At 44.5% G+C, this 14,434-nt stretch overlaps 1 protein-coding gene across 6 annotated transcripts in view; it reads left to right on the top strand.

Annotated features, from left to right (window-relative positions):
• Positions 1-14,434, top strand: part of ORC1 (origin recognition complex subunit 1) — a 36,841-nt gene that overhangs the window by 20,556 nt on the left and 1,851 nt on the right. For 5 of the 6 annotated variants that reach the window (XM_037745813.1, XM_037745814.1, XM_037745812.1 and 2 more), the window contains 10 exons: positions 839-943; positions 1,515-1,710; positions 4,111-4,208; positions 4,834-4,935; positions 5,370-5,541; positions 6,142-6,249; positions 6,518-6,667; positions 7,686-7,805; positions 13,133-13,302; positions 13,842-13,929. In XM_037745813.1, the coding sequence (XP_037601741.1) occupies positions 839-943; positions 1,515-1,710; positions 4,111-4,208; positions 4,834-4,935; positions 5,370-5,541; positions 6,142-6,249; positions 6,518-6,667; positions 7,686-7,805; positions 13,133-13,302; positions 13,842-13,929 (1,309 nt within the window). The remainder of the gene's footprint in view (positions 1-838; positions 944-1,514; positions 1,711-4,110; positions 4,209-4,833; positions 4,936-5,369; positions 5,542-6,141; positions 6,250-6,517; positions 6,668-7,685; positions 7,806-13,132; positions 13,303-13,841; positions 13,930-14,434) is intronic. The other variant, XM_037745816.1, reaches the window with a different exon arrangement.

Here is a 14,434-nt window from a genome sequence, read left to right as displayed (position 1 = left end):
TGATCCACCCGCCTCGGCCTCCCAAAGTGCTGGGATTACAGGCTTGAGCCACCGCGCCCGGCCAATTTTTTGTATTTTTTAGTAGAGACAAGGTTTCACTGTGTTAGCCAGGATAGTCTTGATATCCTGACCTCGTGATCCACCCAACTCGGCCTCCCAGAGTGTCTGGATTACAGGTGTGAGCCACAACACCCAGCATCTTTAGGGTTTTCTAGGTATATGCTCATATCAGTGGTGAACAGTAACATTTTGACTTACTTTGTTTTAATTGGGATATCCGTTAGTTCTTTCTCTTGACATTGCTTTGGCTAGGACTTGTTTTTTAACTGGAGACTATTCTCAAGTACATACTGTAGAAAAAGATAAGGCATTTAGAACAAACTTTGCTGTGCAAATAAATATGCGACAAGCCAGAAGTTACAAATTGTACTATTTGCAACCTAGAAACTTAAGCACCTGGTCCATAATAGGTTGCTCAGTAAATGCTTTATATTGAATATATAGCTGCATTTCTGCTGACCTTGAGCCTGTGTGGCCAGTAAATTCATACATGCATCAGAAACAAAAAGACACGCACCTCTGCCTGGGAGTACTATATTTTGGTCTCTTGTTGGGGAGGTGGTGAATCTGATTTAAATTAGCTTAAGGCAGACTTTGAACTCGAGGTTTGAGTCAGGCTTCAATTATAAACTTTTTAGCAAAAAGAAAGTTTTGTTCTTTTCAAAGTAGATATAGAAAGACTAGGAGCCAATCGGGCCACTTGACTATCTTCTAGTACCTGCTACAGATCTCTGGTATCCAAAACTGCTTCCTGTGACCTAGCTATGATTTCTTGCAGGGATGCAAAAGAAGCAGAAACTCAGAATGAAGCCACCTGTACTCCCCATCGTGTCCGCAGAAAGAGTTCTCTCTTGACTATGAACCGGATTAGGCAGCAGCTCCGGTAAGACTACTACTTGGCAGGCAGAGAAACACTGCTACCATCTCTGATGTCTATAATCTTGTCTCTTAAAGCATCTTATGCTGTTTATTTGCCAATCCATTGAAATTGACCTTTTACCTAGCATATCTGGGATTATGTTAGGTTTCAAATAATTGTATTAGTTTGAAGGGGCAAGAAATACTTCCTGGGCTTAGGTGGCTCCCATCCCTAATCATTGTGTTCTGCAGGACTAGTGGTGGGATAGGGTGCCTAAGAGCATGAACCTGGATTCTGACAGACCTGGATTTGAACCTGGGCTTTGTCATTTACTATCTGTGTAACCTTGGGAAGGCAACTTTACCTTTCTAAGCCTGAAACTCCTCATCTACAAAATATAATAATATACATGTCACAAAGTTGTTGAGGGGTTTAATGAGATAATATAAAAAAATGGTCATAACAGAGTGCCTCAGTAGCAAGTATTCATGTTGCCTGGTCATAGGAGAGAGCCTGAATACATTTAATCCACACTGACATTATGGAGTTCTTCTTATTTAGACTGAGTGTCAGAAAATATATCCCTACCATTCAGGTTTTTAGGTAATAGTAAAAGTGACCAAGAAGAGAAAGAGATTCTACCACCAGCAGAGATTTCAGACTCTAGCAGTGAAGACGAGGAGGCTTCCACACCACCCCTTCCAAGGAGAACACCCAGAACTGTGTCCAGGAACCTGCGATCTTCTCTGAAGTCACTCTTAAAGACCCCCACGAAGACGCCAAAGAAAAGTGTAAGGTTCTTCTAGGTTTATTTTCCAGTGTAGCATCCTTCTGTTAGTTTAAAAGTTGCAAATGCTGAGGTCACAGGTTAGTAACACCTGGAATCTGAGGACAGGTCTGTTATATTCAAAGCTATTCCTTGTGGAATATTCATGGAGAAAAGGACCTAAGTGAACACTAGGACTGAAAGTGAATCTAGTAGAGAGTGATTTTTGATTTAAGTTCCTTTTATGGTGCAGAATCAGATGGCCAAGAGCCGAACTCCCTAAGGGAAGTATGAGACTGACTCCTCTCTGCATTTCCATGGAGCACTGGCAGAGTGGGTATCGTATAGTATGTCTGGCCTCTGAGCCGTAGTGTTAGTTTTGTTGTCCCTCTTGATACACCTGAGAAACTGGGAGTGCTACCTACATATTGGTAACAAATTGTGCTGCAGCAAGATGGAAGGAGATCAATAGACATCTTTTCTGCTTCCTGTGGAACTTTAGCAGAACACCGAAAAGATATTCAGACCAGGGTCTTCTCATGTTCAAGTGGTCTTGAGAAATGTTTGAATTAAGGTTAAATTGATGGTGCATCTTATTCTTTGGAACGATATTAAGAAATCTTAATTAGAAGACTTTGTAAAGCTGATGTCCATTTTTCCATATGAAGATGTGATAGGGTTTGGGTTGAAATCAAAGAAACTGCAGGGTGCAGTAGCTCACGCCTGTAATACCAACACCTGTAATCCCAATACCTGTAATACAGCCAAGGTGAGCAGACCACTTGAGGTCAGGAGTTTAAGACCAGCCTGGCCAACAATGGCAAAACCTGTCACTGCTGAAAATACAAACATTAGCTGGGCATGGTGGCAGGCACCTGTAATCCCAGCTACTCTGGAGGCTGAGGTGGTAGAATCACTTGAACCTGGGAGGCGGAGGTGTCTGTGAGCTGAACTCCAGCACTCCAGCCTGGGCAACGGAGTGAGACTCTGTCTCAAGAAAAAAGAAAAATCTTTAAGGAAAGGATTCCAGTAGATAAGCAGTCCCCAGCCTTTTTGGCACCAGAGACCCCTTTCATGAAAGACGAATTTTCTACCAATGGCAAGGGGTGGGGAGATTGTTCTACCCCAGATCATCAGGCATTAGATTTTCATAAGGAGCGTGCAACCAAGATCCCCTGCACGCACAGTTTACAATAGGGTTTGCACTCCTATGAGAATCTAATGCCTCTGCTGCTCTGACAGGAGGCAGAGCTCAGGTGGTAATGCCCATTTGCCGCCACTTACCTCCTCCTTTGTGTCCTGGTTCCTAACAGGCCTCTGGTTTGATTGTGTCTTGTGGCTTCCACCCAAAATTAGGGATATAGGGCATAGGCTACCTTCAGCATAAATGTAAAGACTTTTTTTTTTTTTTTTTTTTTTTTTTAGACAGGGTCTTGCTCTGCCTGTTGCCCAGGCTGGAGTGCAGTGGTGTGATCTCAATTCACTCCAGCCTTGGTCTCCTGGACTCAAGCAATCCTTCTACCTCAGCCTCCCAAGTAGCTGGGACTACAGGCATGTGCCATCATGCCTTGCTAATTTAGAGGGGGCGTTCACCTCTGTGTTGCCCAGGCTGGTCTTAAACTCCTGAGTTTAAGCAGTCTTCCTACCTCGACCTCCCAAAGTGCTGGGATTACAGGCATGAGTCACTGCACCGCCCTGTAAAGCCTTTTAAACAGAGTTTAAGTGCTTTCTGCCTCAGGAGGAAGTGGGGAGATTGTTCTCTCTCTAGCCAGGCTAAAAGCAAAGGGTAGGTAGAGTGAAATGACCTATAGAAGGGAATGCTTTGTAGAAATACATGAAGATGAGTGTAGCAGCAGCAAGCCTGCTCTAGAAAGCCGTGACCAAGGAAAAAGATACAGGGCTGTTAAACTAGACTAAGCAGTGACCTTGGAGTGGAAAAATCTGCCAAGGTTTCTCCAAGTCCTGCACTGTAGGCCATGGAAGTCCTGGGCTGACACTTGACTATATCTTCAAATAAGCCCAGAGAAAGATCTAATGAATCAAACCTAGTTTATGTCTCCTCTTCTACTCTGTATTTGGGCAGAGTAGTTAGGGTTTCTTAAACATTTCTTGTCTTTCAAGATAATATTTTACTTTTAAATAGTATTTAATCCAAACTTTTATTAATTCTTTCCTCAGACTGACATTGTTATAAATCCTGATATTATATATAAATTAGAAAAAAGAAACTGTTTGGATGATGAACAAAGTTTATGCAATGTGAGGTGAGAGAGGGAGAGTCACGGTCCTTTATACAGCAAGGAACTAAGGGGGAATTCACCACCTCACTTCCTTTTATCAGATCAGCACAAATCACATTTGCTGGTGTGTCCTGGATGGTGTTTTGCTTTTTCCTTTTGAAATATGTTCTCTGTTTTGAATACAGCCCAAGCCTAGAACACCACGTTGTGCCACTCCTCAGATCCGTAGTCGAAACCTGGCTGCCCAGGAGCCAGCCAGCATGTTGGAGAAAGCCCGGCTGAGGTACTGCTGCTCTCGGTCCCCTTTCGAGAGGCATGAACAATGGGGCATCTGCTTTCATTCATATAAAATGAGAGTGATGAGCAGTCACTGGTCTACCTAATAAAGGTAGATAGATACACTGTGTATCTACACTTTTACCGATCGAGGTAAAGTGAATGTGTATATTTAGAAAAAAGAAACCTCTCAAGCAGCATCTAGGCGAGCCAATGTGGACAGGCCCTGGGAGGACTGACCTTCCCGTCTACTGCCATCATTTCTGCAGGGATAGAATATGATTAGTCAGGACAGGGCCTCTTGGTTATGGTGCCCTTTAGAACCATATGGAGACTTTCAGAATATATAAATCTGGATCCTGTCAGAAATCAAGCAAAATCTGAATCTCCTGTGGAATGAGGTCCACTCATGTAATTTGGATGGAGAAACGGAGGCCAAGGATTTTGAGGCCAAATGGAGGAATTTGAGGCCAAATGGAGGAATTTGAGAATGGATTCTCTGGCATTTGAGACTGAGTTTTCATGTAGAAACCATAGACAAGAAACTATAATCATTTTCCATTGACTAATGAGTAAATGGTTGGGGAATGTTCCTAAAGTATTCCTTTTCTCCTATTTATCATCAATGGTAGGCTGCATGTTTCTGCTGTACCTGAGTCTCTTCCCTGTCGGGAACAGGAATTCCAAGACATCTACAACTTTGTGGAAAGCAAACTCCTTGACCATACCGGAGGGTGAGTCATGTAATTCAGGCAGGGTAGTTTGGAGAATAAGGCCCCTGTTAGTAGAATGCCTTAGGTGTTACAGTTCAGCCACATGGGCTTTCTCCCGTATCAGCAGAATAGACCAAATCATTGCTAAAGCCTAAAGCTTCTGAAGTATTTTTTGCCAAAGTAATTCTGTAGGAACAGGAATGTTGCCTTTCAAAAAGAAAGAAACTGGCATTCTTTGAGTAGGCAGTTTGCATGTAGCATTGCTTGTGGAATGAATGATTCAATATAAGCAGGTCCTACTCTGACCAGCTTCCAAGGATGGTCCTCACTACCTCCACCTCCGCATTTCAAGGGCCTCGGTCCTTCCCTCAGTGTACGTTCCCACACTCCTCACTGATTATAGAGTGCAGTGGCTGGCTAAGACCTACCCCATGGGTTTTCCCTTCTTGCTCTAGGTGCATGTACATCTCTGGTGTCCCTGGGACAGGAAAGACTGCTACTGTGCATGAGGTGATACGCTGCCTGCAGCAGGCAGCCCAAGCCAATGATGTTCCTCCCTTTCAATACATTGAGGTCAATGGCATGAAGCTGACAGAGCCCCACCAAGTCTATGTGCAAATCTTGCAGGTAAGCAGAACTGTTTAGGCTTTTTGGAAATACAGTTTCTTAGTGGCACATGAAAAAGGAAAGAGTTACTTAATTTTCTGTATATTGCATATTCATAATATGACAGGCATTGTCCTTTCTATAGAGGTAGCAAGGGCAAGGAAGGCAGAATTCTTACCCTCAAGGACTTCAAAGTCTAGGAGCTGGATAATGACTGCAAGGCAGGAAGCCAGTACTTATCCACATGGTGAAAACTGTGAGCTCACAGGTAGCAGTGTGACAACATGGAAAAGGGGTCCATGGCAGCCCAGAGGTTGAGCCTTGCTCTTTTATTCATGGGGCAAGTAACATCTAGTTATAGAATTATGTAATCATGATTTTAAGGGTGCTTCTGGTCCAGCCCATGACTCATTTGCATTTCAAAATCATACACTTTTTTTTATCTTGTCTTTTGGTGCCTTCTCTTGTCCTTCCAAGTTAAGGTTAAGACTAGAGTGGAAGGCAGAATGTAGGATTCTGAAGTCCTCAGGCTAAATGCCTCCCTCCGTTTACAGATTTAACTTTAAGCCCAGAGGTGTAAGAGCCTTACAGTTCCTCACAACTGTGTTTCCCCTAATGCAGAAGCTAACGGGCCAAAAAGCAACAGCCAGCCACGCGGCAGAACTGCTGGCAAAGCGATTCTGCACCCGAGAGTCTCCTCAGGAAACCACCGTCCTGCTTGTGGATGAGGTGAGGTGCCCATGGGAGGACAGAAGAATCAAGGCTGTGTTTATGTTTCAGGAGCAAGTACTGGGTAGTGGGGAGGAAAGTCCTGGCTCCCTTCTGCATTCCTCTGAGCCCATTTTCTGGTGCTGAGAGGCTTGTGTCAATGGACTGCCTTGCTGCTGTGGTACTGTGACCTGGGAAACGTGCAGCTAAAGCAATGGTTATAGGTTGTCATTCTGAATCCCAGCTCAGTCTCTGATTGACTGTGCACCTCTCTCCTTTTCCCTGGCAGCTTGACCTTCTGTGGACTCACAAACAAGACGTAATGTACAATCTCTTTGACTGGCCCACTCACAAGAAGGCCCGGCTTGTGGTCCTTGCCATTGCCAACACAATGGACCTGCCAGAGCGAATCATGATGAACCGGGTGTCCAGCCGACTGGTAAGTTCTAGGGCAGTTCCCATGCTGTTCTTACAGATCTGTAAACTTGGCCAGGAAGTTCTGCCAAAATGGGCCAGGTGCAGTGAGTGGGTCATGCCTGTAAACCCAGCACTTTGGGAGGCTGAGGTAGGTGGATCACTTGAGGTCAGGAGTTCAAGACCAGCCTGGCCAACATGGTAAAACCCCACATCTACTAAAAATACAAAAAAATAGCTGGGTGTGGTGGTGCATGCCCGTAATCCCAGTTGCTTAGGAAGCTGAGGCAGGAGACTTGCTTGAACCCTGGAGGCAGAGGTTGGAGTGAGCTGAGATTGTGCCACTGCACTCCAGCCTGGGCAACAGAGCGAGACTGTCCCAAAAAAAGAAGTTCTGCAAAAATGAAAACTAAAATAAATGGGGAAATTAAGAAATGTGATTTCTGCAATGCTTATAGTTTCTATGTTGAGGAATGCATCACCATTGCATGATTTTCTGCAAACATCCTATCTTAGTGTTCTGCTTACCTGTGCACTTTTAAACTGCACCCAGCCCTGGAGATTTGATTAATTTAACAAATATTTTAGCACTTACAACCTGCCAGGCAGTGTTAGGTGCTTGGAATAGCGCAATAATCCAGGTGAACGCAATGTCTGTCTTCATGGGCCTTGCAGTTCAGCAGGAAGCACACTAAGAAATCATGAAGAGCCTGGTAAGTGAAGCCAGGTGCGGTGACAATGCATAGCAGAGATCTGAAAATCCTCTCACGCACTTCAGTTAAAGCACCTCAGCTTTTATCTACTTCCAAATGATTCTAATAGAATCAAAGGTCCTTAAGAGAAATGAAAAAATAGTTTGAGAACTACTGCCCTACAGGACACCACTGGCCATTGTCAGTAAAGAGTGGTTGAAGGCAGTGGTTGTCTAGGTATGAAATGTGTAAATTGTTATATGCGACTTGGTAATCAGGTTTGGTGACTTTCCACCTGGATAATCAATGAGCAATCAACAAACTTATTCCTCTGTCGTTTTGGCTTCCCAGGGTCTTACCAGGATGTTCTTCCAGCCCTATACATATAATCAGCTGCAGCAGATCCTAAGGTCCCGGCTCAAATGTCTAAAGGCCTTTGAGGATGATGCCATCCAGCTGGTAGCCAGGAAGGTAAGTCACCAGCTGCACCCGTAAGTCAGTCAGCACATCTTTGCTGAGTACCTGCTGGGTATGAGGTCCTATGCTGGGTGCTCTGAGGATGGAGAGAAATTTAGAAAGTCCTGTAAAAATATCAAAAAAGAGAGACAGATTCAGAGAAATTCCTTAGCCTTTTTATTTTATGATTGATTAGAGGGCCATAAGTATTGTGGGTTTATATGCAAGCTAACATGAATTGATTCAGGGAGCAAGCAGTTTTGCATAATGAAAGGGATAGTATAGTCAGGTAGACAACCCTCGTTTAAATTCTGGCTCTAACGCTTAGTAAGTTTGCAGAAGGTTGTAGGAAAGTTACTTAAAAATTTCCTGAGCCTCAGTTTTCTTCTCTGAAGAAGAATGGGAGTACTCACCTCATAGGGTCATTGTGAAAATTTAACAAGATCATGTCTATAACACGCCCAGCAAGGTGTACACTCCATGCTAGATAGGAGGTATTGGATGCCCCTCCCCTCCAAGTCTACTAGGAAAATGCCCCCTGAGAGTTCCCCGAAGACTAGTCTCCCCAGCTACTGAGGAAGAAAGTGGGTTAAATGTCTGCCTCAAGCTGAAAGAAAGAAAGAAACCATACATCTACAAGTATTTCAGCACGTAAAACAATTATAAACTTATTTCTAGTTTCCTCTCGCAGACACACTCTTCACCCTGAATGGCTGTAGCAGCAGAACATGACTCCTGATCGGAGCTGGCTACTATGTTAGGGACTAGGGTGAGAGGTGAGCCCGCTTTATGCCTGTCTCCAAGCTTTGCTTTCCAGGAAAGATCCTCAAAGTTTTCTAGGCATTTTATGGGTAGAATTTTTTACTTTTTCTCTTATGCATAATCTAAGAGGCTCTTTCTTTTCTACAAATGATCCTTTTTTTATGCCATACTTTTTTGTTTTTTGTTTTCTTAGAGTCACTCTGTCGCCCAGGCTGGGGTGCAATGTTGCATCTTGGCTCACTGCTCATTGTAGTGGAGGGGTGATCTCTAGGGCAAAGAGTTTGATAGATTACGTACAAATTGCCAAGGCCCCAGTGGTCGTATGTACACCCAGCAGTATGAAATAGAGGAAGGATCTAGAACAAAGGTCAGCAAGCTTCTTAAAGGGCTAGGTAGAAAATGTTTTAGGCTTTGCAGGCCAGAATCAGCCATAAAAAACTCTGTCACAGCAACTCATCTTTGCCTTCGCGTAGTCACAGACAATATGTGAATGAACGAGCATATGTTCCAGTAAAACCTTATTTTATTTATTTATTTATTTTGAGACATAGTGTCACTGGAGTACAAAGGTGCAATCTTGGCTCACTGCAACCTTCACCTCCTGGGCTCAGACAGTTCTCCTGCCTTGGCCTCCCAAGTAGCTGGGATTACAGGCATGTGCCACCACTCCCAGCTACTTTTGTATTTTTAGTAGAGACGGGGTTTCACCATGTTGCCCAGGCTGGTCTCGAACTCCCGACCTCAGGAGATCCACCCGCCTCGGCCTCCCAAAGTGCTGGAATTACAACAGTACAACTATTTATAAAAACAGGTGGTGGGTCACACTTTGTTGTTTCCTGATCTAAGGCATCTTAAAGTTAGTTTCTTAACATGCTCAGTTTTTTGTTTTTTTTTTTTTTTTTTTTGAGATGGAGTCTTGCTCTGTCGCCCTGGCTGGAGTGCAGTGGCACAATCTTGGCTCATTGCAACCTCTGCCTCCTGGGTTCAAGCAATTTGCCTGCCTCAGCCTCCCTAGTAGCCAGGACTACAGGCATGTGCCACCATGCCCAGCTAATTTTTTGTATTTTTAGTAGAGACAGGGATTTCACCATGTTAGCCAGGATGGTCTCCATCTCCTGAACTCATGATCCACCCGCCTTGGCCTCCCAAAGTTCTGGGATTACAGGTATTAGCCACCTCACCCAGCCAGAATTTTGGGTTTTTTAATTTAAATTTAATTTAATTTTGTTTATTTAATTTTTAAGACAGTGTCTCACTCTGTTGCCCAGGCTAGAGCGCAGTGGCGTAATCTTGGCTCACTGCAACCTCCACCTTCTGGGTTCAAGTGATTTTCCTGCCTCAGCGTCCTGAGTAGCTGGGATTACAAGCATGCACCACCATGCCCAGCTAATTTTTGTATTTTTAGTAGAGATGGGGTTTCACCATGTTGGTCAGGCTGGTCTTGAACTTCCGACCTCGTGATCCCTCCCAAAGTTCTGGGATTACAGGCATGAGCCACCACACCCGGTGGAATCTGCTTTATATTCTGTATCTTAACAATTATGATATCTGAAGTCTTTAGGGGTCCGATTCTGATATCCACTGATTCTGCTGGTTCCCATGCATATATGGCCTTGCTTTCTTGTTTTCGTGTCTTGATTTTTATTTTATTTTTACTATATGCATGGGATTCAGAATGCTCCTTTATTTGAGAATTAATTGGGGCCGGGGTTGAAGTTGAATTCATTAAAAAAAAATTTTTTTTTCTGTTACTTATCTAGAGGCACTACCAGCTGTTACCATTTTTTAAATAAAATTCTCCACTTGAGGATTGTAGAAAAGACAACATAAATTTGGGCTACAAATCCAAGTGAGGGCTTACAGTTCTAAAAACTCAGGGGAGTGTCCAGGTGAGATGGCTCATGACTGTAATCCCAGCACTTTGGGAGGTCAAGGTGAGAGGATCACTTGAGCCCGGGAGTTTGAGACCAGCCTGGGCAACATATTAAAACCCCATCTCTACAAAAAATTTAAAAATTAGCCCAATGAGGCCAGGCACAGTGGCTCATGCCAGTAATCCTAGCATTTTGGGAGGTCGAGGCAGGCGGATTGCCTGAGTTTAGGAGTTCTTGACCAGCCTGGGTATCATGGTGAAACCCCATCTCTACTAAAATACAAAAACTTAGCCGGGCATGGCAGCGTCCACCTGTAGTCTCAGCTACTATGGAGGCTGAGGCAGGAGAATTGCTTGAACCTAGGAGGCAGAGGTTGCAGTGAGCTGAGATCATGCCACTGCATGCTGGTGTGGGTAACAGAGTGAGACTTTGTCTCAAAAAAATAAATAAATTAGCCCAGTGCGATGGCATGTGCCCATAGACCCAGCTACTTAGGAGGCTGAGGTGGGAGGATTGCTTGAGCCCAAGAGATTGAGGCTGCAGTGAGCCATGATCACACCACTGCACTCCAGCCTCTCTCAAACAAACAAAAAAGAAAAAAGAAAAACTTGGCTGGGCATGGTGGCTCACGCCTGTAATCCCAGCACTTTGGAAGGCTGAGGCAGGTGGATCACCTGAGGTTAGGAGTTTGAGACCAGCCTGGCCAACATAGTGAAATCCCGTCTCTACTAAAAATACAAAAATTAGCCGGGCAAGTTGGTCCATGCCTGTAATCCCAGCTACTCAGGAGGCTGAGGCAGGAAAATTGCCTGAACCCAGGAGTTGGAGGTAATAGTGAGCCAAGATTGTACCATTGTACTCCAGCCTGGGCAACAAGAGCAAAACTCTATCTCAAAAAAAAAAAAGCAAGTTTGTTTTTTTTGTTTGTTTGTTTGTTTTGTTTGTTTGTTTGTTTTTTGTTTTTTGTTTTTTTTGAGACGGAGTTTCACTCTTGTTACCCAGGCTGGAGTGCAATGGCGCGATCTCGGCTCACCGCAACCTCCGCCTCCTGGGTTCAGGCAATTCTCCTGCCTCAGCCTCCTGAGTAGCTGGGACTACAGGCACGCGCCACCATGCCCAGCTAATTTTTTGTAGTTTTAGTAGAGACAGGGTTTCACCATGTTGACCAGGATGGTCTCGATCTCTTGACCTCGTGATCCACCCGCCTCGGCCTCCCAAAGCGCTGGGATTACAGGCTTGAGCCACCGCGCCCGGCCGCAAGTTTTTTTTTTTTGTACCCCATATCCACCTAGCACCAAAGTTAAAGCAGGTGGTTTCCTCTGCCATCCCTTCTGTGTAATTTGTCTCACTCAACCTGTACTGAGGCTGTAGTGGAGGTCAGGTGCATGCAGGGATGTCCTGTTCGGTTCCACGTTAGCTGGGCCTCAGCTTTTTCTTGTGTCTCCCTTGCCCCACCAGCAGCCTGAAGGGATGCATAGGGTCATCAAGGCTCACCGATACCCTTGGGGTCAGACTGGTTTAGGTGTTTCCTTACCTCCCAGAGTTCTCCTTTCACTTTTTCCTGAGGCCCCTGCAGTAGTTCTTGAGTCCCTGCTATTTACCACACAAGGTACCTCTTCACAGGCTGTACAGGTGGTGATGGGAGGGCAGGAGAACTGACGAAGCAGGAAGGTCTACAGGACACCCTTACCAGTTCAATGTGCGGGATTAGAGGAAGGGAAAAACATAAGCCAATAGTCATGTTTCTGTCTTGAGTTATTTAAAAAGTGATTTTTTTTTTTTTTTTTTTTTGAGATGGAGTCTAGGTTTTTCACCTAGGTTGGAGTGCAGTGGCGTGATTTCGGCTCACTGCAACCTCCGCCTCCTGGGTTCAAATGATTCTTCTGCCTCAGCCTCCCCAGTAGCTGGGATTACAGGCATGTGCCACCACGCCTGGCTAATTTTTATATTTTTAGTAGAGATGGGGTTTCACCATATTGGGTCTTGAACTCCTGATCTCAAGTGATCCACCTGCCTAGGCCTCCAAAGTTCTGGGATTACAGGCATGACCCACTCTGCCTGGCCCTGGCTAATTTTTGTGTTTTTAGTAGAGATGGGGTTTCGCCATGTTGGCCAGGCTGGTCTCAAACTCCTGACCTCAGGTAACCGTGGCTTCCCAAAGTTCTGGGATTACAGGTGTGAGCCATCGCACCCAGCCCCTTCCTCCATTCTTGATTCTGGGCCTCTTAGCCATTGACCAAGCCAATCCCAAATTCACCATGTGCTGTAGGGGGGCCCTGGCTATGGCTTTACCTCCAGATACGCTCCACTCCAGCCTCTTGGCTTTGGCTGGCTCCTTCTGGGGGCACATGTCTCTCTCTATGCAAGGAATGAGAACTCTGTTTCCAGATGCTTCAGTAATAATCTTGAACTAAAGGTCTCTGCTTTTAAACTTCGTTTCCTGAATGGTAAAGCTGAGAATCTCTGCATTGTCCACTGTGGAGTTAACTGTAAAACCAAGACAGAGGTTTGGACTAGAGGATGAGAGTCCCATGCACAATATAATAATTCATTTATTTTCTTCCTCAAGGTTCCCTACCAGGGCTAAGTACTTAACTTTAGGCTTACGTCCATTGCCAGCACCACCTTTTCTTTTTAGTTGAACACAGAATCTGTTGGTTCTTCTGAGCTAAGGTGGCCTCAGGAATAAAATATTGCCTATTATAGGTAGCAGCACTCTCTGGAGACGCGCGACGCTGCCTGGACATTTGCAGGCGTGCCACAGAGATCTGTGAGTTCTCCCAGCAGAAGCCTAACTCCCCTGGCCTGGTTACCATAGCCCACTCAATGGAAGCTGTTGATGAGATGTTTTCGTCATCGTACATCATGGCCATCAAGTAAGATGCTCCACTTCCTGAGCCTTTCCTGGAAGCCTGTGGAAACATGTTTCCCTTTCTCAGCTTTTATTCATTCAACCTGCACTTACTGATAACACAGTTCTTTTTTTGTAGGGACACTGTCTAGTCTGGGAGACAGAAATTTAACCCTAAGATAATAGAATATTTGTCACTTATTGAGCTATATTATAGGTATTTAGGGTGTAAAAGTGCTAAGATAGGAACAGAAAAAAAAAAGGAAGCAGCCTCTTTTCTCAACACTGAATGATGCGCTCAGGTCATGAAATGAGGACATGGGTATTTCTGAGTGACGAGGATATTTCCAGACGTAGTTGCTGTGTTCCCTCTTTTCCACAATGACATTTTCTGTATCAGTTTGAGAGTTTGGGGGTCAGGGGGAACCTTGCCAAATAATATAGGAAAAAGTATTTTCCAGATTTTCTCTCTTTTCCAAAGACACAGAAAAGCTTTATTTGGCTTTCCTCTGGGGTGGGGTTATAGCCACTAACAAAAACTCACATCCCCTTGTTTCCTTTAAGAAATTCCTCCATTCTGGAACAGGGCTTCCTGAGAGCCATCCTTGCAGAGTTCCATCGATCAGGACTAGAGGAAGCCACATTTCAACAGGTGATCTCCTCTTTTCAAATCTAGATTCTGGACTTGTGCTTTTAAAATATGTGGAAATTTCCTTTAATGTACAACAGTTTGTCTCTATTTTGTGCCACCTTGAGTATGTGAAAGAATGTCAAACCAGCACCTATTTTAATGTGACGTTTTATTGCATTGCATGAGAAGAGACCTTTAGCGACTGGTTTCTGCAAGTTAGATGGAAGGCCTGCTACGTCCCAGACACTGTTCAAGGAATGAGATGAGCAAGCCAAATTTATTCCCCAGTACAAGTTGTAGTGGAGCCAAGGCTTTCAGAATGAGGCCATATTTGAGAACAAATCACAGATGAGTCTAATCACGTCATTGGCATAGGTCAATTAGATCAAGTTAGAGGGATCATTAAGGCCTGTGCCTTGTTAGTTTACTTAAGACTGGTATCCCTACGTAATTGGCCGCCTTGGAAGATGAATTGCTAAAGGTGTTTGTGAGTGTGTACTTGAGAGTGTGTATGTCTGTGTATGTA

Source organism: Cebus imitator, unplaced genomic scaffold (genome assembly GCF_001604975.1).
Source record: "Cebus imitator isolate Cc_AM_T3 unplaced genomic scaffold, Cebus_imitator-1.0 Scaffold214, whole genome shotgun sequence".
NCBI lineage: Eukaryota > Metazoa > Chordata > Mammalia > Primates > Cebidae > Cebus > Cebus imitator.
The sequence above is the reverse complement of the archived record's forward strand: the minus strand, read 5'-3'. Positions and strand labels throughout refer to the sequence as shown.